The sequence below is a fragment of the Phalacrocorax carbo genome, chromosome Z, assembly GCF_963921805.1.
Source record: "Phalacrocorax carbo chromosome Z, bPhaCar2.1, whole genome shotgun sequence".
NCBI lineage: Eukaryota > Metazoa > Chordata > Aves > Suliformes > Phalacrocoracidae > Phalacrocorax > Phalacrocorax carbo.
Window position 1 is genome coordinate 65,067,335 of NC_087548.1, and position 26,014 is coordinate 65,093,348.

The window sequence follows — 26,014 nt, forward strand, 5'->3', positions numbered from 1 at the left end:
CACTCTACTCAGCGCTTGTCAGGCCACACCTGGAGTCCTGTGTACAGTTCTGGTCCCCGCTGTACAAAAAGGATGTGGACAGGCTGGAAGGGGTCCAGAGAAGGGCCACCAAGATGATCAAAGGACTGGGAAGGCTGCCGTACGAGGATAGGCTGGGAGAACTGGGTTTGTTCCGCCTTGAGAAAAGGAGGCTAAGAGGGGATCTCATCACCATGTACCAGTACTTAAGGGGTAGCTACAAAGAAGATGGAGACTCCCTTTTTACACAGAGTCCCATGGAGAGGACAAGGGGGAATGGACACAGGTTGCTCTTGGGGAGATTCTGACTGGACACCAGAGGGAAATTTTTCACAGTGAGGACAGTCACCATTGGAATAATCTCCCCAGGGAAGGGGTTGACTCGGCCACGTTGGACACCTTCAAGAGTCGTCTGGACAGGGTGCTGGGCCATCTTGTCTAGACTGTGCTCTTCCCAGAAAGGTTGGACTAGATGATCCCTGAGGTCCCTTCCAACCTGGGATTCTGTGATTCTGTCATTTTCCGGGGGCTGACACAGCACACAACGCCTGTTTCACACTGCCCGGGCCCTGCCAATGCCAGTGGGTGGATCCTGGCCGCGAGCTGTGGGAAGAGACAGTGCGAACACCACAGCTGCTGGGTGGTACCTCCGGCCTGTCCTCAAACTCCCTATTTCTAACCCAGAAAACACACCGCGACGACACAACGTAGCCAGCTCAAACCCTGCTCGCAGCCCCGCGCCTCAGCCGCGGGGCTGGGCCAGCACGGCGAGGCGGCGGCAGCGCGGCGGGGCGGGGCCAATGGGGCGGAAGCGGCGCACCGTGAGGCGGGGGGGGCTGCCGTTGCTAGGCGGAAGTGCGGCGGCGGGCGGCGGTTGGCGTTTAAAGGCTCCCAGGCGGTAAAAGGACGGCGAGCGGCGGGTGGAGGGGAGGACGAGCTGGTGGGCGTCCCGTCCCGTCCCGTCCCGTCCCGTCCCGTCCCGTCCCGTCCCGTCCCGTCCCGTCCCGTCCCGTCCCGTCCCGTCCCGTCCCGTCCCGTCCCGTCCCGTCCCGTCCCGTCCCGTCCCGTCCCGTCCCGTCCCGTCCCGTCCCGTCCCGTCCCGTCCCGTCCCGTCCCGTCCCGTCCCGTCCCGTCCCGTCCCGTCCCGTCCCGTCCCGTCCCGTCCCGTCCCCAGCGGCCCCCCGCCGGAGCGGAGCGATGGTCCCCAGAGCAGCCGACAGGCTACTGATCGTCGTCTCCGTCCTGGAAGGTGAGCGGGGGCGGGTGGGTTGCGGCCTCCCTGCCGCTCGTCCTCAGCTCCCCCCTGAGAGAGAAAGCCAAGCTGTATTTAATGAACTGGTTATTATATTATTATTGTAATTATTACTGTTTTTTTATAGTCATAAGTTTATGGATGTATTTGCCATAAAGCCAGGACAGACTACTGCTGGTTTGTTTCTGCAGTTATTTACCCAAAATATTATTCAAAATCAATGATGAAAGCAAACTTCCTTTCCTGAAAGGAAAAAAAAAAGTATGTCATTACATTGCAAAGCTTGCCTGTGTTGCCATACTACCCCACTGTGGCTGCTGTCCCCAGCAGAGAGGTGTTGGCCACCACTCCCTCTGAACCAAGCCTGTACAGAGGCAATATCTTCATCAGTGACACAGGCAGTGGGGTCAAGTTGCACCCTCAGCAAGTTTGCAGATGACACCAGGCTGAGCGGTGCAGCTGACACACCAGAAGGACGGGACGTCATCCAGAGAGACCTGGACAAGCTGCAGAGCTGGGCCTGTGAGAACCTCATGAGGTTCAACAAGGCCAAGAGCAAGGTCCTATGCCTGGGTTGGGGCAACCCCCAGTATCAATACAGGTGGGGGGTGAAGGGATTGAGAGCAGCTCTGCGGAGAAGGACTTGGGGGTACTGGTGGATGAAAAATTGGACATGAGCCAGCAATGCGCACTTGCAGCCCAGAAGTCCAACCATATACCTGGCTGCATCAAATGAAGTGTGGCCAGCAGGTTGAGGGAGGTGATTCTGCCCCTCTGCTCTGGTGAGACCCCTGGGCCCCTGGAGCGCTGCATCCAGCTGTGGAACCCTCTGCACAAGAAGGACATGGAGCTGTCGGGGTGGTTCCAGAGGAGGGCCACAAACTTGGTTTGAGGCCTGGACCACCTGTGCTATGAGGACAGGCTGAGAGAGTTGGGGTTGTTCAATCTGGAGACCAGAAGGCGGCGGGGAGACCTTATTGCAGCCTTTCAGTACTTAAAAGGAGACTATAGGAAGGATGGGGACAATCTCTTTAGCAAGGTCTGTAGTGACAGGACAAGGGTAATGGCTTTAAACTAAGGGAGGATAGATTTAGACTGGGTATAAGGAAAAATTTTTTACAATGAGGGTGGTGCAACACTGGAACAGGTTGCCCAGAGAGGTGGCAGATGTCCCATGCCTGGAAACATTCAAGGCCAGGTTGGACGGGGCTCTGAGCAACCTGATTTCGTTGAAGATGTCCCTGCTCACTGCAGGGGAGTTGGACTAGATGACTCTAAAGGTTCCTTCCAACCTAAACCATTCTATGATTCTAAGGGCAGCCCCATGCCATGTTAGTCCACCCTTTCCCCAGCTGCAGGGTGCCCTTCTGTATGGGCTGTGGGGTCTTTTCAGGTGGGTCATACTTCAAGAAAGATTTGGGCCAAGCCATTGAAGTCAGTTGATGCCTTGCAATGACCAGGATTGCTTTATGCCTCTGCCCGCTCTTCTTTTTTTTTTTTTTTTTTATGTAATATTCTGGTGTTTCTATCACCTGTCAGCAATCTGCTGTGAGCTGTTTTCTGGTGTTGACTCAAATACCTAGCTAATCATTCTTCATCTTGTATTTCTACAGATTATACTTACTGAGCTGTAATTAGTACATGAGCATAGGGGTTTTATTTGTTTGGGTGTTCTTTTTCTGTCTTGGGTGGTTTGGGTGGTTTTTTTGGCTGAACGTGTTCTCTGTGTCAAGTAAATCCTAATATCTGTCTGTTTATGTAGTTTGCTAAGGTAGCTTTAGAATAAGATCCTGTCCTGCAATGTGCATGTAGCCCCTCCCCACACAGTGGTACATGGAAATTTTAAGTGTTCTTCATTTTGTCATTTAAATTGTTGCTCAGAACACAAGATGATGCTGAACCCAGGACAAATCCTGTACATCTTTAGGCTCTCCTAATCTAATAGTGATTTGGTTTTTTCTAGTAGTTGGAAAAACACTTTTCACTGCTTTCATTAGATTGTGTTTCACTGCTTTGATGTGGGACAGTGGTAGAATCTCCAGTAGAGGCAAAACATTCAATCTCTGCCACTCCCCTGTTCACTTAATATATTCCCAATCATAGTTTTCTTAAAATTAAGTAATACTAATTGCCTAGTTTCTTTCTCTTTGTTCTTTGTTACTTAATGTTTTGCTATTTGTGGATGATTCACAAATAGTCAGTTTCATGTTATGTTCTGCTTTCTTTCTTCTGTGTACTTCTAAGGCTATTTTTTAATATGAAGAGCATAGATTTACAGTTACGTGCAGGAAAGGTGATATGGGAAAGGTATTTTTCTGTAATTGGTTTATGAGCTCTCGCTTCTTTTTTAGTGATGGCACATGGCAATTACACTCTTTTACAGGGCGCTATTTTCCAAAACGACCCAAGCACATGCTTCTAGTTGAAGCAAAGTTTGATGGTGAACAGTTGGCTACTGATCCCATAGAGCATACTGATCAGCCAGAATTTGCTACGGAATTGGCTTGGGAACTTGATAGGAAAGCACTTCATCAGCACAGGTAACATTAGAAAGTTAAGTCTAGTTTGGAGATAAAATTTAATTTTCTTGGTTTTGCAGCTATTGAAATACATTTTGGTTTTGTTACTGTCATCTAAATATTTGTTTTAGAAACTTTCTTTTAGATGTTTGCTGATCTAATGTAATGTTGCCACAACAAAAAAAGTAGTGTGTGGCAAGACAAGTGATGTTTAAAAATTCTAAAGGGCATGTTTTTATCCCTCTGGGAAAAAAACCCAAGAACTTACAGCAAATTAATGCTGTAGTTCAAGCATTAGATTCAAGCTTGCTTATGTATCCTGTGACACAGAATTAACTTAACTTCAAGCCTGAAAAGCTTAAGTAAAGTATTTTTGAAAAGGTCAAACAGAAGAGCTGAGAAACTGAATAAGATTTCCATAGCTGTCACTTGGTTTTGAACCTCCATATTTTCTCCATATTACCTCCATATTTTCTCCATATTACCTCCATATTTTCTCCATATTACCTCCATATTTTCTCCATATTACCTCCATATTTTCTCCATATTACCTCCATATTTTCTCAGAGGTTAAAAAGACCATATTATCTTTGAGAGAAGAATGCTTCAATGTACCTTATGCTAGACACCTTATCTATGCCTGTAAGTATTGTTAGGTGCTTTGCACAAAAATCTTTTCTGTAAGTGCTATTTTTAAGATGCCCTTGCAGGTGAAATTCCAATTTCATGTGAGGTGCAGGCCTTATTTCTTGCACATGGATGAGATTGAGTTTATTTGTCACTAACATCTTTTTAATAGCCTTTGAGGCTCTGTGAGACTCCAAAACATGCCTCCTACGCAGTTAAACCACTTGTTCATTCTGTCACTTAATTACGAATTTCTAGATGTTCAATATAAACTCAGTTTCTGATTTACCGAAACTAGTTATGGAACAACTTTTGTATCATTGGTGTGACTGAAACATGAATTGTTTTTGTGAAGTCATTGGAGAGAGAACATCTACATTTTGTATTTCAACTGAGTTGTTCTTTCAGGCTGCAGCGTACACCTATCAAACTTCAGTGTTTTGCATTGGATCCTGTATCTTCAGCTAAAGAGAATGTAGGCTATATTGTACTCGATTTAAGGGCTGTGCAGGAAAAGAAACAGGTATGCTATGGGGTATAAAGCTTTAAAAATTTAGGTTTTGGCAACAGTACTGTTACAGATAGTAGAATTTGAATTAAGGCACTGGCATAACTTTCAAATCTTGTTTTGACTCCTAGTTGAGCACATGGTTTTTTAAGAGGATAGACATCTTGACTGTATAAGAACTGAAATGAAATAAGAAATTAAGTAAGAAATGAAAATACTTTTGTACTAATCTTGCACTTCTGAATTTGAGAATTGGGACACTTGTAAGCAATACTTCTAAGCAATTCCATGATTTAATTGCCTGGAAAAAATTATCAAAGCAGTTGATATTGAGTAGCTGAATTGAGTCTCTATCATTAAATCTAGTCTTAAGTTTTTTTTTAATGGGCCTCTGTGGAAGAGGGGCTGGGCAATCAGAAGTTCTAGCCCCTTGACACAGAATAGAGTAACATAATAAAATCGTTTATATAAATTTAATTAATCAAAATTCTGTCTTGTGCTTGATGAAAACATAATTCTGATATGGGTCATAACAGGACCCTGGTGTCTTATTTTGACATCACACTTCTTAAAGATTTGTGATCAATATAACTTACTGTGCACTTTCAGTTGAACTTAAGAATTTCACTTCTAATTAAAGATTTATGGCATACTTTTCTTGCTAACTTGTGTACTGTACAAATCTGTGGAAAAGAGTATGTTCAGCTAGTCTTCCAGGAATCATTCTATAGAATCTTTTAGTATAATAGTGTACTCAAAATAGACCAAATTTCTGAAAGTAAAACCCAAGGTATATTTCTGTAGATGATGAATTAGAAATGCTAGAGCAAGTCTAATTTTTCTGGAACAATATTATATTATTTTCCTGCTTTTTAAATGCTTTTGGGTTTTATTTTTATTTCTAATTATGTAGACACCGAAATGGTATCCTCTGCTCAGTAACAAGTACACTAAATTTAAATCTGAAATACGAGTCGGTGTTGGGTTGGAGACAGATTCAAAAGGACTGGTTGATGGTTTTAAAGCAAAGGAGGCACCCCCTAGAGAAGGCAAAGGTAAGTAACATAATATCACTCACTCTGAATTAAAATTGTTCCTATGTCAGATGAACATATCACTTGTTGCAAATCTTTTGGTTTAGGTTTCAATAGAATTTTAATTTCATAGCATTTCCAGTGTAAATCCTTTACAGCTGATTAAAGTACCTTGTGGTAGTAATTTTACAAGAATACTTTACTGTGGTAATTGTGTGACTTTCAGATGGACAGAGTTGCCACCTCTGAACTTTACAATCTAACTTTACCAGCTGAACTTTACAACCAGAATTAGACTCACATTTACTCCTATGGGCATTTTACTCATATCTGGGGGTGTAGAAAGTTCTGCAATGGAAGAAATGAGCTTCTTCACAGAATGCAGTTTTGGTAGTTTGGGCTTGGAATCACAAAGCTGTGCAGTATCTCAGTTGTTGCATAGTCTCCTTCTCTTTTCTGATGGGTTTTTCATCTAATCTAAATCATTCAGTACTTAAATCATGTTCTATTGATAAGTTTTTGTAGTAACAACTTCAAATTAACTGTTGGGACTCATTCCACTTCTGGATTCCCTCGTACATGCCTCTCAAGAGTAATTAGTGAAATGTGTCAAAAATCTATTAGAACTCAAATATTAATGCAGGTAGGTGTCTTTACATGCTGTGCTTTTCACTCTTCTTTTTTTATCTGGGTTTTTTAATGCAAGTTAGTAGCTAAAAAAAAACCAACAAACAACAAACAAAAACCAAAAACAAACCCTTAAACCTGATCAAGAAAAAAGAACCCAAAACAAAACCAGACTTCCTCATCTCCCCCACCCAAAAGCCTATCTGCTTCATTTCTGAAACTGAGCCTCTGTTACAAGTAGCGGGGTTTCTCCTACTTACCTTGTAATACTTTGAGTTCTTACCCTGAGGGTAACTCTTTCCTAATTCTAAATTCGTCATCTGCTTATTGTGATTGGTGGCTGTGGTTCTGAAAAACAAAGTAGTCAGTGGTAGTAAGTGTTTTACAAGGTTTCTGGCCCAGACTTCAATAACATGGCTGCATTGCAAGAGTGGTTAAGGCAGTATTGAAGTTCAGGTGTAATCACTTAGCTTACTCCATCCTCTCAGGTTCACAACAAAACACAGGGAATTTTGCATACTGTAGTTTCTAAAGGAGGCAAGGAACTGATGTAACTTAGTTGTGATCTGTACTTCTCATATGGTCATTTTGCCTGCAGTCTCTCATACCCCCTCATGACACTGGCAGAAAATAAAAGAAATCCTTTCTGCCTTCACCCAGTGTTGTCTTCCACTTCATGCTTTCTGGCAAATTCATTTGCCAGGTTTTCCCTTTCTTCTGTCATCTCAGGATTAGTCAATACCATATTTAGGCCATGGAGGAAAACAACCGTGTAGATTTTTGCAGGTTTAAAGTTATTGTTCCAGGCATTGAGTATGGCTGTTTGGTTTTTTTTTTTCCCTTGCACTGACCTAAGTGATCTAAAACTTTTCTTGCTCGAAACAGAGCATTTTGGTTCACAACAAAGTGCTGTGTGTTTATTTCTATTTGGTGTAACCTGAGGTGCGTTGAAATGTACTGAATTACTGGTACTACAGAGCAGAAACTAGTAAACCCAAATACAAACAGTGTTTTAGGCACTGAAGACTTCAGATGAAAAATCTTACAATGAAACATTCCAGATGTCTGTAGAATAAGACATCATACTTCTTTCAACAGTTGAACAGGTTGTCACGCAGTTACTGTCTCACATTTCCTTCAATGAGTAAAATAAAGAAACAGCATTGTAGAGTCCAACCTAATGAAATAAAGTTCCAGTTGCTGCAATGTTACCCACTTAACATTAAATAACAATATTCATTAGCATTCTGTCTAGCGTAGTGTTCAAATAACACCTGTGCCCACCAAATTGAAATAAATTTCAGAATTTTTTTGTAGCTATACCGAAGTATTCTTAGGGACTTTCTTGTGTTGAAATGCATTGGAACCAAGCATCAAGATCTTCATTTGTAATTTTTCTTTCCATATGTACAATAAAAGTAAAATTACAATTATATATAAGATTCCTGCAACAATTAATAAGATCACGGGTTAATTTTTTCTTCTCTTAGTGTCTGCCTTTCTTTCTGGACTAGACCCTAAAGCTATTGTACCGGTCTTGAATGAAGAAGAGGGTTATCATCAAATTGGACCAGCAGAGTATTGTAGAGACTACTTTGTCTTGTCTGTAACCATTGCATTTGCCACACAGTTGGAACAGGTTTGTTTCCTTGCGATGTGCAGTTTTTAACAAGTGCTGTTCTACATTTGTGTATTAGTCCTCCCATGCCTTATTTCTAGTTAGGATTTTTTATTGTCTTCTAAGTTTCTTGCAATATATAGACCTGCCCCATAACTAATATATGTTAATTTGCATTTTAAAACTTTACGTAGTGCCTACATGTCAAATTACAGATGAAAGATCAGAATTCTCCTGGAGCGCTAAAATTGCATTTACTTTAAATTTTGCACTTTTATGGAATGCATACATTTATATCACAATATAGTATTAAAAAAAGTATGTGTATGGATAATACCAGTCTTCAGTGTGGTGCCCATGTGCTGAAGATCAAATGACAAAATACCTTTCAGATCCATAAGATACATGAAAAAACAGAGTTTATATGTTGCCAAAGGGAAGGACTTACTAGCTTGGATGAAGTGCCATGCTAATGTGATTATTTCAGCTTTAGACCTCAGCTGCTGTGTTTATACTGTACTGTACCACACTGATACACATTGTCTGATTTAAAAATATAGGTATGCCTGAGTTAGCTGTGCAAGTCACAACTCCAAGCCAGCATGATTTTAATTGGTCTGTAACTCAGAGCGTTTGATAAACTCTCCTCAGTCTTGTCATCTTTTTTTCAAAGAAAATTATTTTTCATGTCAGAATTATAGGGCCTTGTGAAATGAATTTATGATTGCTCTGGGGTAGCCCGTGCCTTTTTAGGCATTGAAGTCGCAGTTGCAGTGGCTACTGGATGAAGTAGCTAGTTCTGGCTGTTCTAGTCTTTTATTCAAACACATAAGTTATTATCTAACTCAGTGTCTCATCTGCAGTTTATGCTGCAAATATTTTGTGGAGGCATTACTTGTTTCTGAATATTTGTGTAGTGCTTGACACATTGAGTATATGTCAGTTGTAGTCCTTGGTGCTGATAAATCTTAAAGGTAATTCAAAATGGGTCATTTTGCAAGTTATTGGTATGCTTGTAAAGTAAGATTTTTTTTTTAAACTCTGAGTATTAATATGAAAGTTTTTATTTTGTGTGTGGTGCAAACTAGGATTTAGGTCATCTGCTCGGTAGTTTGAGATCACTGTAAGCTCTTTAATTTCAGAGCTAATGCTTAAGGATTACTGTAACTGTATGTTAATGAAGGAGATACATTCTTCTTTTCTGCATCATTTTTTAGTTAGTTCCAAGTACTATGAAGCTTCCTGAAAGACAGCCTGAGTTTTTTTTCTACTACTCATTACTCGGAAATGATGTCACAAACGAACCTTTCACTGATTTAATTAATCCAAACTTTGAGCCAGAAAGAGCTTCAGTTCGAATACGTAGTACAGCTGATGTCCTTCAAGTTTACCTTTGTGCACAGTCAAAATTGCAGGTAAGCTGTTTCTTCTCAAATGTGAATGAAAATAAATAATGAAAATAAAAGAAATAGATAATGGCTTAGGCTGAAACTGGAAAGCATTTCTCCTTCCAAAACTAGATTGTATTACAGTATTTTGGCTCAAATGTAAGTTGCTTGCTGATATGAGGGAAACACTAGCAGCAAGTTTCCCAGCTCAGATGGAGTGCAGTCTCTTCAGTATGGTCACTATAGTAAGCTGGGTTACATGTCATGATAAAAGGTATTGCTGAAACATGATATTCCCAAAGAGCTAACATAGCATTCTCAAGAGCTCTGGGACCTGCTCTGCAGTCAGACCATCTGCCACGCACAGTACTGCTTTGTGCTGCCTGTGATAACCTCACCTACACCAGCTGCTCAGGTCACTCTTGCTGAGGTTCTAAAATCACTGTCAGTGGCACTCTTTGTGTATAATAAGGGAGGTCTGGCTCTTTTCCCACTCTTTAACTGAATACTACTTTTAAATACGCTCCAGCCATATTTGGGCTGTTATGGGATATTGCTAATCTTTAGCTATGCCTTTAAATGGGGGAGATGGTTTACTGGTGGTGTTGGCAGTGTTACGTTTACAGTTGGACTTAATGATCTTAAGGGTCTCTTCTAACCTAAATGATTCTATGATTCTAAATATTGGGTGGTATTGACAGTGTTTATGGAAATGTGTGTCTGGCTCACAGTTAACTCATTATGAAACAAGAGACTGGTTGAGGGTTTCTCATACCATGGCTGATAAATAAGACAGTGTTAGTTATACAAAGGGAGTCTTGAATCTGGACCCTTTCAAAGCTATTTTTCTTTAAAACTTGTACAGACCATTGTAGCTACTTTAAGAATGTTTCTGTTTAAATCTTGTATTGTTTCAGATTTTTTTTTTTTGTCTCAACTTTAAATATTCCTCTAATAACAGTTTTTGGAGAAACATGCACCAGTGTGTTTGGAATTTAATCTTAGTCTATGGTCTGAAATAAATATTTAATATAGCATATATTACACATATGTACACTTCCATAGAATTATGAATATTTTCATCGTGTTAAAGAATGACTTTTTGAACAAGAGTTGTCATGAGGTCAGATCCGTATCTTGACTTCCAGTTTTTTTTCTCTGACTTCTCACTTAGCTTTTTAAAATGTAGGATATAGGATCAAAGCACTGTATTGCTGTATTCTGATCCTTAATATTTAATATTGTGGGTTTGTTTTGTTTGGTTTTTTTTCCAAAAAATGAAGACTGTAGTCATAAAATTGTAGTCATAAATAATCCTAGCTGGCAGACTGGGGGGTGGGGGGAAGGGGATGTGTGTGTATTGTGTATGATTATATTTGTATATACCTATATGTATGTGTATATGTACATATACACACACCTAGGTGTCTGTATTGACAGCTGACATCTTTTAACATTAAAGTCTTCATTAAGCGTAATAAATATTAAGGATCAGAATACAGTGTTCTCATCTGCTAAAACAGAACTGTTTTAGTAGTCTAAGGTTCAAAGAGTAACTTTTACTGAAGAAAATAAATTACCTTGGAGTGTGTTTGTTTTTTAAGTTCCATCTTTTACTGAGGTGTATAAATATTAAGCTGGGGAATGAAGAAAGAGTTGAGTCCAGCTTTGAAAAAGGAATAATGATTCTTACCAGGAATTAAAACACAGTTACTTAATTCCAAAAATCCTTGCTATTTAAGTGGTGTCTAAATACATGTACAAAGGCTGAGCTTTCATATAAATTTTTTCTTTACCTTGCAGTCATGCATTTTATATGTCTGTACATTATGGGCAAGAGTCTGCGCTGTGTTTAGAAGCCACAGACTATTGAACTTGCCTCCAAAACGGATGATATGTCAGGCCCTCAGAAGGGCAGTGCAGTGATCTGCCTCTGTGCTAGCACTGGGCAAATCCTACCTGCTCATTACTGAAATTGCACAGCTGCGCTTATGTTCCTCAAGACGCTGGTTCTCAGCATCCAGGGACTAGACTAGGAATGATCATTATAATTTGTTGTATTTATGCTACCTTTAGTAGAGGCTGAACGGGCAGTTTAAGTGTAAATGCACATGGCAGTTACTTTCTAGCACTTTTGTATGTATACAGATCCATCTTTGCTGTGGGGACCAGTCTCTTGGAAGCACTGAAATTCCCCTGTCTGGACTACTGAAGAAGGGAAATGTGGAGATTGATCAACACCCTGTGGCAATAGAAGGAGCATTTGTCCTTGTCCCACCAAATAGAGCTAAACAGAAACTGCCACAGTTGCCTTTGGATATGGCTCCTGCTGTTGGGGTATCTGTAGTTCTGCAAAGGGAGAGCTTGAGTGCCCAGGTATAGCTTACTTGTTTATTGTTGGTTTAGACACTGTTGCATGGGTTCATGTCAGAAAAAAATTGGTATTTCTAAGTCATATTTGACAGTCAAGTATGTAAAAGAAAACCTGAAAGAATAAGTTGCCTTACATGAATAATACTTTCATTGCTTCATTTTTCTATGTCAGAAAAATAATCTCAAACTACAAAAACGTTGTAGACAGAATTTTTCTGTGCAAGCAATGGTCAATAAGAAAACTGTATCACTTCATTCAGCCTTTGACTCCCTTAAACGCTCCCACTGAACCTAAAGAGCCACAGGAGAAAGTTCTTTCACCTGTTAGTGGAAAAACAGAACGCCTGCAGCAGAGATCCCAGAATGTCCAGTCTCAAGCTGACCACTCTTCCTCAACAGAAGATGACGCAACAGAAAGTGAAGTGGAAAGTCTTCAGTTTGAAAAAGGCACAAAACTAAAGAAAAAGGGTATGCAGTGTATAATTTTTTTCCCCACTTGTCAAGTGTGATCTTGGATCATGTGCTACTCGTTTGTAGTGATAAATTTCAGGCAAGAAAGAGTTATTTTCATAAAACAAATAATAGGAGAATAAATGTTGTAATTTGAACATAGTGGTTGTTGAAACCACTTGGAAGACCCAGGTTGTGGACTAGGTAGTGTGTAGACTACAAGTGATTACAAGTATTATTGAAAAATAGCATAAATGTTTAGAATTCCCTGAATTTGAGAATGGGAAAGCTCAGTACAAAATCCATGAAGAAACTGACTCACTCAGTGAGGAGATGAAATAGTTTAACATTCACATTTATTAAAGAGAAAGGCAGGGGAGATGTGGGATTTTCAAGATTTCTAAGGAATTTGCTATGTTGGTAGTACATTGTGGAAAAAAGTTAATCCTGTACAGATTCCTGGACAGAACCAGGCAACCGTGGTTTTTGTTTGTTTCCTTTATATTACCTTTTTGTAGGGACTTGGTAGCCCACATAGACTTCTAAGACTTTCCTTGTTTTGCTTTTGATTTGAGGACCGAATTGGGGAGAACTCAAGGAGGAACAGAGATGAGAGAGGAAGAAATGCTATGCTGATATAGTAAAGCTCTGAAGGAATAATGTTAGTTTGCTAAACGTTACTCAACATGCGTCTTCCTAAGAGATGGTTTATGAATAAAGCAGAATGATTATATTTCTAGTGATGTTTATATTACTTTACTGTTCTTTTGAGATTGGTCCTAGAGACACCCAGTTCTGTATAGGAAAATCTGTGTCCTAGAACTTGCTCTCAGGATTTGTCTGCTAATTCAGCCAAATTTTCTTTTAATCCTTGCTTAGATAATCCTAACTGATCTTAAGTCCTTTATATGGAATGTATCAAGAAAAAGTATTGTGAACCCAGGAACTAATTTGAATCTGCAGTTAAGAAATCCAGGATTGTGCTTTTTTATTAATAGTAATTATTTTATAACTCTCTGTTTTGGTAAGATGTAAAACAGGTAATTGCACATTTATCTTTCAGGGCTGGTGGCTGGGTCTTGCCAAGATGTTAACAAACAGTATACTGAAGAGCTTCCAGTCTTCAAATTGGAGAGCAGAGTGAAGTCACCACTATTGTCAGATCTGCCAAATTCCAGTAATGCAAAATTTATCAAATTTAGTACATTGAATGAAATTTGTATGTAGCAGCAACTTAAACGAGTTTTCATAGTAGACTGTATGCAACTCCTGTTCTCTAAGGCTGTGACAGCCTTAAACTTTTCTTCAGCCGCTTCATTGCATGAAGAATGTAGTGATTGAAAATTATTTAATTCTGATGTTGTGCTAACTTGCTGATGTAGAAGTGTTATTGAAATTTTCTTTTTTGTATTGTTCCTACTAATGCAAATATATTACTCAACAATAAGCAGGAAAAAATAGTCAACACTAGCAATGATGTATTTCTTTAAAAAGACAAAAATTGAAACATTTTACATAATTATGAAAAAAGAGTATCAGAACAACTCCCACTTAACTGCGTTTTGTATTCTCTGACAGTTTCTTTGCCTCTTTCTCTGCTTTGCTGTCTTAAACGTTTTTGGAGGGTACCTTTTAGAGGCCCGGTCTGTAAAACTTGTAGTTTGACCTGTTATTCTTTAAAGGCAGTACTGGGTCCCAGTGTAAGGACTTGAGAAGCCAGAATCCAATGGGACAGGCACTCACTGTAGCTTCTGCTTCTGAAATTATAAAATGGGTGTCACAGTAGGTGGGTTCTGATCAAAGGGCATAAGCAGATGTGCTTTACAGACCTAGCTAGAGCATTTTAGCTTATTTCAATAGTTAAACCTCAGCTTGGGACCAGTACTTGATGCTTCCTTACATGAGCTCTGCCATTGACCTGGAGCTCTGTCTTCAGTCTCAAACTAAAGAGGTTAGTTAATGCAAACCAACCTAAGCTACTACAATAATTTATTTTTTTTTTTGTAAGCCCACCTCTTCTGCATCCCCTCAAGTTGGCTAGGAGCAATTATGTGGATGGTTGAAATTGAAGTCTTACAACATCCCTCTGAAGAATTTCATATCTTAGGTCTTAGTCTAAACTTTTCTTCAGTGAGATAACCTTACATAGCTTTGAATATTAACAAAAAAAAAAAGGAAAAAATATTACAGAATCTTTTAAGAAGATTTAAAGTATACTGCATTTTTGCTGTGTTTTTCCTTGGAAGCAGTAACTTACAAATAGAGTGGCTATTTTTCATAGTATTAGGTTATATTACAAGGAATTGAAATCTCTTAGGGAAGCAAGCTATCTGTATATGAGTTTATGTTGTTATTTTGGGCAGAACAAATTATTAAAAATGTGCACAAAATTTCTTCTGTGTTTTCAGCTGATAATGGTCCAGTAGCTGCATCTCAGCCCAACCCTGTGGGTGCATCCAGTTCTTCTGAGCCTGTGTCAGCACAGAAAATTGTCATTCCAGCAGCCTCTCACCATTTTTGCTTTTCAATAGACTTACGAAGTATACGTGGTCTGGAACTTGGTTTTCCAATAAATTGTATTTTAAGGTATGATTTATTTTTGTTGATCTTATTCTTAGTAATAACAGTATCTTTCTTTTCAATACAAAGCCTTCATAATCTGAATGATTGCTGGCAATATGCTGCCTGATGCCTTTTACTTTTACACAGCTGATTTTCAGTAGCAAAATACTTTGGAATGTTCATCTGGCTCATCACTAAACTCCTGAGCATTACAGTGTTAAAGATAGTATGGAACACTTCACCTGCACTATAATTTGTATTAAATCTCTCTTGAATATCTGAGTTCAGACAATACAGGTTATCATTCCGTCCTTAGATGAAAAGGAGGATTACTTCTCTCCTTCTGGCTGCCTTACCAGCTGGTCGAAGGAGTGATTTCTGTAGCTTTCCATGTCTCCACCATGAACTTTTAGTGTATCGGTAAGAAACAGATTACCTGGTTTGGGTGTGGCAGTGAATCTAAAGGGAAGCACATTCTAGTCTTAAAGTGAAGAAGTGTAATAAATGCATTATCATTCTGAGAGGCAGTATCAGGGTTTTTTGATAGTCTTTTAGCATGTTTTGTTACATTAATTTGTGGAGTTATAAAAAAGGCAAGCTTTTTGGGTACATGAGTTTTGTGCCTGAAGCAAAAGGAGAAAACTACCAGTGCTAGTTTTGAACAATTGATTAGACGTTAGTTCGTTACTGCTGTCAACGTGAAAGAAAAGTATGGGAGCACTTTTGGAGAATAAGCAGATGTTGGCTGGGAGGTGAATGTTAAACTGGAGGAAGAACTGAAAAGGTGAAGGACCAATTAAAAGTGAGGGTATTAAAACCAGTGTCTGCAGGCAGGTTGGGGTGTGGTTGGTTTTTTAACACTACCAGTGAAGAGAGAAACGTTCTTTTATCAACTCATTTGTTTTGTTTTAGGTTTTCCTTAGAGTTTAGGACCAAGAGTTTGTAGACACAGGGATAATTTTGTTGTTTTTTTTTTTTAAATTTCTACTTGTCAAATATTTGTTATCGATGGCATAAGTGGTTTGTAGCAGTTCTTACAGTTTGCCTTCTAGTTTCCTTTAGGGCCCTTTTGCTGCACATGATGAATTGTATCTTTAAATGGTGATTCGGGTTGAATACTTGTGGCTGTGGAGGTGCATCTGCATTTGTTTCACACCTGTTGTTCTGACAGAGTTTGGTTCGATACAGTTTTAACTGGTCCAGGAAGTACGTTCATGGTAATGATTCTTGGTGTATAAGCTTTGTTTGAACTAGGGTGAAAAGGTGTTGGGGTCAGGGCAGGGGGGGTGGTGGAATATTTTAAAACACAACTAATATAGATTGCATTGATAATGGTTTTCAGTATAGGCTATATTATTACATAATAGGTGGAAAACAACATACAGTGGATGGAATTTTGTCACATAAAAGCTTTTTCATATAATATTCCAGAAATGAATTTGCTTCAGAACAGTGGCAACAAATAGATTTTGCTGTTTCATGCACTTCAGTTTTTACAGTCAGTGATGAATGTGACAAGAAATTGAAGAGGAGAAACATCCAAACACATAAATGCTAAGAAAAGTTGCAGGGTTAAAAATTATGTTTTCACTTTATTGGGAGCATTATTTCATTCAGGTCTAAACAAGCTCTTTAAACAGTTTTGTACAAGCAGCTGAAGTATGGAATTTTATAAGTGGCAGCATTTGATGCAGCATTTATTTTATTAGTAACATTGCAGATAGCTGGCATCATCAATTTGGGAAAATTGAGGTTTGAGAGGGTTTTGGCCTCCTCTTTGTAGTTTATCATACACTGAATTGTGCTAGTATTTTCAGGCCACGTTGTAAATCATACTGATAAAATGATTCAACTTTCCTTTTAGTGAATTAAACTGTGGGAATTAAAAACTAAATTCTTCAAATGTGACTGAAATTTTCTAACGGTTCTGACACTGTGTGTATGTATACATAGTTATGATTTATTGCGTGTTAGACCAGTCTTAGCTGTAAATAGTGTTAAATGTTCTGAAGTAGCAATCCACATCCGATTATAATATTCCTTTCTTCTGTTCCCCTGCTCACTTCATATAATGATTGCAGAATTTTAATAGAAGTTTAATTCATATTGTTGTGAACATACAGGTTATTAAAGCTTTTTTTCAAAATAACAGCAAATATAAATGCAGCTGGATCAGTGCTGAAATAAATGAAAAATTAAAAAACATTAATATTTGAGAACTAATTTTCTAACTCTATTCTAACTAGAATAAAGTCTATTTTTGAATGTATTTGTGCAAATTTTACTAACTTTGATACAAGTAATGCTTCAGTAAAAGATGTCTAAACTGGTTTTCTTGTTGCAGATGGTATAAGAAGTATCTATTCATTAAGTTATTATTTGATTACTTTTGTTATTGTTTTTATTAGGTACTCGTATCCATTTTTTGGCAGTGCAGCACCTATTATGACAAGCCCACCTGTAGAAGTCAGAAAGAATATGGAAGTCTTTCTTCCACAGTCTTACTGTGCATTTGACTTTGCAACTATACCTCATCAGCTTCAAGATACGTTCTTCAGGTGATAACTTGCATTCTTTTTAACTTAATTACACTTTCTCTGTTTTTCATTGTAAATGCAGTCAGAAGTTCAAATTTTTTACTTAAGGACATCAGTTTGAGAATTTATAAAGAATCCAAGTGTTAATGTCAACAAATATTTAATACACTGCTCTTACAGTTTCTCTGTAACTTACAATTAAAGACAGGGACTCTAAAAACCTTGGTTTTATCTCTTCACTACTTATGCAAGGATCATTGCTTACAGTAACAAGTGCTGTTGCTGTAAGTTGTTAAAGATTGATAGCATAGTTTTAACAAAGCATTACTTCAAATGAAATAGAGAAGTTTTTTATTTTTCTTTTTAATGCACAATGACAATCTGATATCTTTGTAAATACAGCAAGTACGTAGGCAGCTGAGTACAGTGCTGAGGGCTGTGGCACAATTTTCCCAGTAGTCACACCATCTTTCAATACCTGAATAAGATGTGGAATACAGAATCATCAAAATAGTGGCATTTTGAAAGAAGAGGTGGAGGAGATGTATTCTAGGAGTGGCAGTGACTAAAATTTATTTATAGGTATTTATAAATGAAGATGATCTAGGTCTATTAAGATTATTCAGTCATTTACTTTCACTGCAGGATTGTTTTTTCTAATAACTGGTGAAAAGGAATGACAATCTGACCAAAGTGAGTAAGTGATGGAGAAGACACAAAGTCAGTCTCATTCCTCTGAGTGAGAGTCAGTAAATCCATCTCATTTTTTGACAGTTGTGACCATGCTGATTTGGGAAGTTTCTTCTAGAACATGAGGTCGTTTTCCCAAATGAATAGGGATGCGTCCTCTTTTGTGTTGATGCCTGACACTAAAATCACTTCTTTGTTTCAGATTACCTCTGCTGGTTGAATTGTGGCACAAGGATAAAACAGCTAAAGACTTACTTCTAGGGGTGGCGAGACTTCAGCTTTCAAATGTTTTGGCTTCGGCAAAAACCCGTTTCTTGGGTGGTAATGGTGAACAATGCTGGCGTCAGTCTTGTAATGAAACAGTCAGTGTCACTGCAGCACAAGGGTAAAACTTTAAAAAATCATTTTTGTAGCAAGTTTTGAAGAATTGTTTGTTTTGTGTTTCCCTGAAAAAGGGCAAGCTCTTCCTGTTCACCTTTTTGAGTAGGTAAACATGCTGCAAAGTACTGCAACGTGGGCATGGGAATAGGCATCCAAGAGATGAAGAGTTAAATTGACACAGGCATATGGTGCAACCCTGCACCATTACCAGACTCATTGTAATAAACCTTTATATAATCATGATCTTGGGTAAGCTTCACAGACAGGTTAAAGAAATAAATAATTGGAAAAAATGTTATTGAGGCACTTTCCAGAATAACTTACTTAACAATTACAAAAAGCTGCTGATATTCCAGAAAATGGTTAAGACTGCTTGTCCATAGTATGCTTTTTGATGCAACTGACTTCAGTGAAAGTTGGGACAGATACACCCACAGGGTGGAGAGGTTTCCTATTTCAGGATTATACCCTGTGTTAGTAGCAGGGGTTTGAGCTTTTGTACATCAGAAGGAGCAGTGTTATTAGATAATATTTTGTCTGAACATAAATGTTCATTTACACAGAGTGATGTTCTTTTTTATGTATATGCCGAAACTTAATTTATAATGAATTCTGTCCTGTGTCCTTGCTGAAGATGTGAAGTGTGCTAGCACAGTGTCTAGACCCTGATCTTTTTCTGTGTGATAATGGAACTTCATTATCCCTTTAGAAATAAATATAATTGCTATTAAGACTGAGGTCAGTTTTAAACCTCTAATCCTACAGATAATTAAAACATGCTATATTTGACACACAGAAAACTTATTTAACAAATAAGTTTTGATTTTATTGGAAAATTTGATAAACCAACTAAACTTGACAGACAGGTTACTGGCACACACTGGTATCCATCCTCCTCCCAAATTGGTAGAAAACTGGTCTTTGACCTTGTCTCAACTTTTTTGTGTGAAAGCCAGGATGGTATGATTCTGTGGAGGGTCACTTTATGATCTCACTATACCTTAAGGTTCACATTTTCACCAATAATATTTGTTAAAATGAAACTTGGTTTTGCACAAAACTTAATAACCACTAGATGGCATTCTCAAGATGTAATCAGATCTCTGCATTTTGGTGTGCTGATACTCTTCTAGCTTTGCTTTTGTTGGTGTAACATTCTTTTTACACTGATATGTTAAACTGACTTAGTTACTCAGATTTCTGAGGTCCACTACCTTGACTTTTCTTTTGCTTTTTAATCAGTGACTGAAAAAAAGTTGTAAGAATTTAATGCACTAACTTTTAACTTGTGAAGTACGTGTTTGGTGGGTTTTTTTCCCTTGCAAATAACTGTATAGACGATTGCAACTTTGTTAAAATATTTTAGTGTCATCTTTTAATATTTGCTGGAAGAGAATTTCTGTGAAAACTATAGCCATGGTTAATGCCTGCAGCCATTTCTTGCAAATTGCTTGATATCTATTCTGCAGCTTCCAGGCTTCTAGTGATTGTGTAATTGCCTTTGCATCATTGAATAGTTATAACTGAAATGATAGTTTGTTCCTGACCAAGTACAGGTCTACACTGCAGTGCGCTTTCATGTTAAACTAGTGGTAACTCTCAGTTACATGATTTGGGTGTATTCCTTCTCTTAATATCTTTCTGTGCAGAAAACTACCTTTGTTTACTACATTTTTTCTAGGATTAGAGATGAGACAGCCAGAGACAAACTGTTCTGCTTAAGCCAAAACTGCAACTAATTTCAAATTAGTTTATTAAAGTATATGTTATCTATACATTTTTCCACTGTACAAGAGCAGATAGATATTTAACTTGTAAGTGGATTTAAAATTGTCAGTTCTCCATGCTGAAGCTTCCAGAAATGTGGTTTTTAGTAAACCAAGGGTGGCTTACCACACATGACATGCTAAGTGACTTATTATACAGTGGATAACTAGAAAGTTACTGTTAACATTTAAAAAAGCAAGACTAATGAAATTCATTCTTCAAATGAAGTCAGCAGTAATACCTGTATTCAACAGGTACATTTGTTAGAAAGATTTAAGACTGCAGGTACAATTTTGGATCATTCTCTTCTTACAGGAATGTGTTGATTATAGTAAGCTGTTAGTTAAGTAGGTTCCCAATGACAAGTTATGTGTTAAAGTCAGAAGGCTTACTGTAGATGTATAACTCAGTCCTTAAGTTAAAACAATATACATGAGAGAGCATGTTTGGGCTCTCACATAAGCAGCTTTTTAGACTCTCTGAGCTTACACATAAGGTTTTAGCACTTCAACTTTGCTGTTTTGTGTGTTGTCTTACAACTCACTTTCTGTATTTTTAAGACAGTTTTCATTAAAATAACATTCTAATGCTATTTATAGGTCAGGCAACAGAATAGCAGAGCTTTCATGTTCTATCACTTTGGAAGACTATGGCCTTGTGAAGATGCAAGAAGTTCTGGTGTCAGATTCTTCTCAAGTAAATTTTACATAAATCTTATCCTTTTTCCTTGAACATTTCTTTGAAGAGTTGGGTTTCTGGTTAAAAATCCACTGTTATTACATCAGTGTCTAGGTGCCGGTCAACAGTGTCATGTCCCTCACACTCAGCCTCATTGTGCCCCAGAAAAACATCCAGAACCTCGAGAAACTCTTGAATACAAAGCAGCACTGGAGTTAGAAATGTGGAAGGAAATGCAAGAGGACATTTTTGAAAATCAGGTTTTCCCTCTTTCTGTTTATTTCCTAAACTGCATGAGTGCCAGACCTTTAGCAGAACTGGTGAGAGGAATATTAACTGCATTTTTCTTAAACTTTGCCACTGTTTCAAATAAGAACTAAATTTTGCTCATATAGAATATTGAAACTTTAGAGGTACACAAATATCTTCCATACTCTTAAGGAAAAAAGTTAATTCTTTTCTGTTAAGTGACTGAAGTAGGTGCTAGGTAGTGAAATACGGAACACCCCCTTCACAAATTCCCCTTACTGTTTTTGAAGTACAGTAGGTATTCAGGATTCAGATTGTTGATGTTAAATATCTACACTGCCTTTCTTTATTCTCAGTCAAAATCCATTGCTGTGTTTCTACTCTTGAAGACATTTGAGGTGTTCTTATAGTCATATGCTTCTTTTTAAAAAAAGATACCGAGAATCTAGTGTCTGTTTGTTAGGATCTTTTTCTCAAACTTGGGCTTACTTTGCATTTTGTACTTAAGGGTAAGAAATATCAGAATCATAGTGTACAAAACTTAGTTTTTAATTCTTTTGCTTCAAGGCTTAGTTCTGCTAGTACTCTCTTCTTTAAAGTTGCACTTCCAACAACTTTGATTTGGTTCTCTGATTTGGGGGTTTTGTCCCTTTTTTGGCTTTTAAAGCTTAAAAAGAAGGAAATGGCACATATGCAAGCACTTGCAGAAGAATGGAAGAAAAGAGATAGAGAGAGGGAAGCATTAGTGAAGAAAAAGGTAAGGAAACTCGTACTTGCTGAAAGCCCCATTATAAATATCATATCAGTAAAAAATCTGAGAAGATTTCATAACAATAACATAGAACAAAGCACCTGTGACTTGTCTTCACACCTACTGGTATGCATGCATCTAGTCTATCACAGTGTAAAAAATGAAAAGTAGCCCTTAATCACTTGTTAGATATCCTTTAGGTTAGCTTGCTTTCTTTGGGGGCTTTTTAACTTTAATTGCCTTTCGCTTGTATGGGACAAAAAGCATCTCTGCAGCCCAGCTGTGCATGGTAACTTGTTAGCCTTTATTGTATTAGAAAGAAAGGCTCTCCATCATGATTTAGTCATTAAGTGCTAGAGATTTGTTTTATATGTAAACTTCTGAAGAAAATTTGTAAATATTTTATATTGTAGCAAGAGTAAATTCTTCGCCTGCCTAAAGCATAATTTTTATTGCAAGAGGAAAAATGCTGTTTTGTTTTGTTCTTTTAGGTAGCAGAATATACTGTTTTGGAAGAACAACTTCAGAAAACCCTGGCAGATCTAGATAAGCGAGAACGACAGCTTTTTAGTGCTGAATCAGAGGTAAAAAGTGTTTGGTCATTTTAAATAGTGCAATTGCATGAGCTATTTCCATAAGCTTGTTGACTTTTCATATAGACAACTGTGACCTGTGTATAAGAACTGAAATAGCTGCATTCATACTGAAACATAGAGGAGCACTAGTAAGTTAAGCCAAGTTTTGTTACAACTACACTTTTTTACTGAAATGAAAGTTCAATGAACTTCTAAATGGTTTGCTAGAATTGTAGAACTGTACATTTTCTGCTGTTAACAGAATTAGAGTGTCAGTAGAGACATGTATATCACATTAGCATATCTCAATTTTAAGTTTGGTACTGTCAGGTGAACACTGTACATGGGTATAAGAGTGCCGCACCTCAAACAGTAATTGCTAGATTAACCATTGAAATAGGAGAAAGTAAAAAGTACAGCTGGGAGAAACTGCAATTGTCCAGGTTTTGTTATCCGGCAATTTGATAGAGTTCCTATTTTGTATTTTCTTAATAGTGACAGGGCCAAGGCAGATACAGGAGAAACCAGTAGCTGCCACTGTTTCTAGATCTCACTGAATACTCCTAAGATGAGGAAGTGGGGATGAGTTCTCTGAGAAGCTAGTCATATGAAAAGAGAAAGAAAGTAAACTGCATGGGTTTGTCCTTCCGAACAAACTCACAGTTATATAGGTAAACTGCTGTGGTGATTTAGCAGTCCAACAAACTCTCTCTTTCTTCCTGTAGCTCAAATTAGTCTTTTTATCATATCAGTCTCTCCTGAACTCATGAACAGTGTTAAAGCTCCCAACATGGGGACTGACTGCTGTGTCCTCGTCTGTACTCAAGCTCTCTGTACCCCTCAAGATGTAGTTTGTGCTGTGAATAGGGTCTGACTTTACCTTTAACATCTATGCAAAAAATCTGGTAATGAGGTATGGCCAAATGCATTTGAGTTTGAGTAAAAGTATTTATTTTGAATCTCATGCATGTTTGTCTCAAAAACTTGCTCTAAATTTAGTTAGATTCTGACCTGAGGGTTTAGAGATAATAAAAATCAGTGGATTCCAAGAGTGTCTAGACAAAATGATATAGAGTTCGTTTAGCAATTACACAGTTTGAGAAATGGGCCATTTGGAGAAGTTTCTATTCAGCGAGCAGTTATCTGAGCCAGTAAGATCTTTCTAGAAAGTTCAAACCTGTAAAGGACTGCCTTTCTGTTTAGCTGAATGAGAAATTCTCTCAGTATGTTCAGTTTGAAGAGAGCAGTCTAACTGATTTAAAGGCATCTTGGCTGTAGCTGTCACTTCACTGTTTCTTCAGTGACGGGATATATTTAGCTTTTTAGTGTGTAGTAGAAAGTTGGATATAAAATTTGCCTTTAGCAATCCCATGTAGAAAGTGCAGTAGAGATACAGATAGCTCCATTTTTGCAAGGGCCAAGCAAGAACATATTTGTAGCCCAAATATAGTAATTTGCATTAGTCATTAGTCATTAGTTAAACTGAAAGCCAATAAAAGACTATACAGCAAACATAGATAACAATGGAATTTCTATTGTTTAATTTCTAAAATGGATAACAATTTTTTGTCATGAGTGGTAGTAACGGTTTTAAGAAAGACTCTTAAAATGAAGATCTTGCACCTTTGGATTAATATAAATATGTCTCACTTTTAAGCTTCAAAGAGTGAAGAAAGAGTTGCAAGCAAAGCATGAACGAAATCTGCAGGAGCTACAGGATTCTGTGCGGCGAGCCAGAGAAGAATGTACACACCAGGTTGAGCTAGAAAGGTCAAAAATTAAACAGCTGGAAGAAGACAAGCTTCGCTTACAGCAGCAGGTAAGTATCCTTAAATTATATGCATCAGCCATTTACTTATTTAAGTAAGCATTTTTTGCATTTTTTAAATTAGGTAAACTTAATTTAGCAATATTTTGAGGCAAGCACATTCAGGCAACTTTGTAATTAACATTTTATCTCCATTGTTCAGTGAGCTACATGCTGGGATCCATCTCTTGTCAGTCTTGCTCAGTAGGAGAGCCAGTTTGCAATGTAGTGTTTATAATTTTTTTTTTTCCCAACACTGAAAGTCAGACTGGAATAACAAGCATACCTTGCATATAGAACCTGAACAACAATATACATTTCAGTAACTTAATAAACTGTTAGCAGTTAACATCTAACTAGCTTGATTTGGCAGTTCATTTTGTTCTTCCATTTAGTTCCATAGTATTTCTGTTATACCTATTGGGGAGGGGGGTGATGGATTATCTTCCTTTTGTGATCTTCTATTCTGAAAGTAGTAATTCCATTAAACCAAGATAATGTAGACTATAGTCTTCTGTCCTGTAGCTTGCTCTTGCACAAAGAAGACTAGTCTAGCTATTTTTCTTGACTGTTGAAGCATACTGTAAAATTAATTAGTACTGGCTTTTTTGAGCAGTTTCAGTATTAGACAATTTGTTATTAAGTAGATTAAGTCTTAGTAAAATGTGTTTTCAAAATACTTAAATTATGTAGATTAATTACTTGCTTTGGTGCTTTCCATTTCTGATATGTGATAGTGATAATCCCACAGTAGCTTTGACTAATTGAAGAACTGTATCAGCCAAAGGCATATTTTTGTATTTGGTATTAGGAAGAGTTGTGCTGGATTTTTGTGGGGTTTTTATTTAATATTAAACACTGGTGTTAACCTACTTCTTTTCATGTCAGCATATGTTAACTACAGTATTGTGAACTCTTTAAATATAGCTAATACAAAAAATGCTGCTAATCTAGAGCATGCTAATCTTGGCTATTCTACTGAACAGTCATTTAACTGAGATGAGCAGTTTCAAACTACAGAATGCAATCAAAGTGCTAAGTGGATCACTTCTGCACAGTAGATGTGTCGTTGGCAGCTACGAATGCTGTATCAGTCCAGACAAGATAGCCAATAGTTCTTCAGGCTCAAGCAGCCAAATGCAACCACCTAGGAGTCATCTTCCAAATTCAGTCTTCTTGACTTCCACTGACTTGTTTTTTAGCTAGGTTGCAACACCATCACAATCACTCTATTTTTCCTGTTCAAAAGTGAAATACTGTATCAACCAAAGATCGAGTTAGCTCAGCATTCTGTTGCAGCAATGGTTGGATTTAGAGGGCAACAAAATAAGTGGGACAGCAAGAAAATATGATTTTGGTATATCCAGCAATACCAGCAAGAGTTACATGTACCCTCAGCCAGAGGCACTATTTCATATTTACTATCCATCAGTGAAAGTATTCTTCATTAACTCATTGGGTCCCTTTTAAAAAGTACTTACCTTTTTAGCATTGCAAAATCCTGAGGCAGTGAGTGCTAAAATTTGTGTTGCATATTCTTTTTGTTCATTTTAAGCTCATTGCTTAAGAATTATGAATAATTCTTTAGTGCCTGTGTTACATA

The 26,014-nt window shown here is 37.9% G+C and overlaps 1 protein-coding gene across 2 annotated transcripts in view; it reads left to right on the forward strand.

The window, feature by feature from the left end:
• The first annotated feature begins 840 nt into the window (after positions 1 to 840).
• The window catches only part of CEP120 (centrosomal protein 120), a 41,964-nt gene continuing 16,790 nt past the window's right edge, over positions 841 to 26,014 (forward strand). Inside the window, exons 1-17 of one of the 2 annotated variants that reach the window (XM_064438027.1) lie at positions 841 to 1,267; positions 3,654 to 3,810; positions 4,825 to 4,939; positions 5,838 to 5,979; positions 8,100 to 8,224; positions 9,421 to 9,618; positions 11,740 to 11,967; positions 12,225 to 12,432; positions 13,478 to 13,591; positions 14,823 to 15,000; positions 17,385 to 17,534; positions 18,406 to 18,588; positions 20,951 to 21,047; positions 21,137 to 21,289; positions 21,946 to 22,035; positions 22,521 to 22,613; positions 24,262 to 24,423. In XM_064438027.1, the coding sequence (XP_064294097.1) occupies positions 1,216 to 1,267; positions 3,654 to 3,810; positions 4,825 to 4,939; positions 5,838 to 5,979; positions 8,100 to 8,224; positions 9,421 to 9,618; positions 11,740 to 11,967; positions 12,225 to 12,432; positions 13,478 to 13,591; positions 14,823 to 15,000; positions 17,385 to 17,534; positions 18,406 to 18,588; positions 20,951 to 21,047; positions 21,137 to 21,289; positions 21,946 to 22,035; positions 22,521 to 22,613; positions 24,262 to 24,423 (2,445 nt within the window). In that variant the 5' untranslated portion in view covers positions 841 to 1,215. Of the gene's footprint in view, positions 1,268 to 3,653; positions 3,811 to 4,824; positions 4,940 to 5,837; positions 5,980 to 8,075; positions 8,225 to 9,420; positions 9,619 to 11,739; positions 11,968 to 12,224; positions 12,433 to 13,477; positions 13,592 to 14,822; positions 15,001 to 17,384; positions 17,535 to 18,405; positions 18,589 to 20,950; positions 21,048 to 21,136; positions 21,290 to 21,945; positions 22,036 to 22,520; positions 22,614 to 24,261; positions 24,424 to 26,014 lie in introns of both variants that reach the window. The other variant, XM_064438025.1, reaches the window with a different exon arrangement.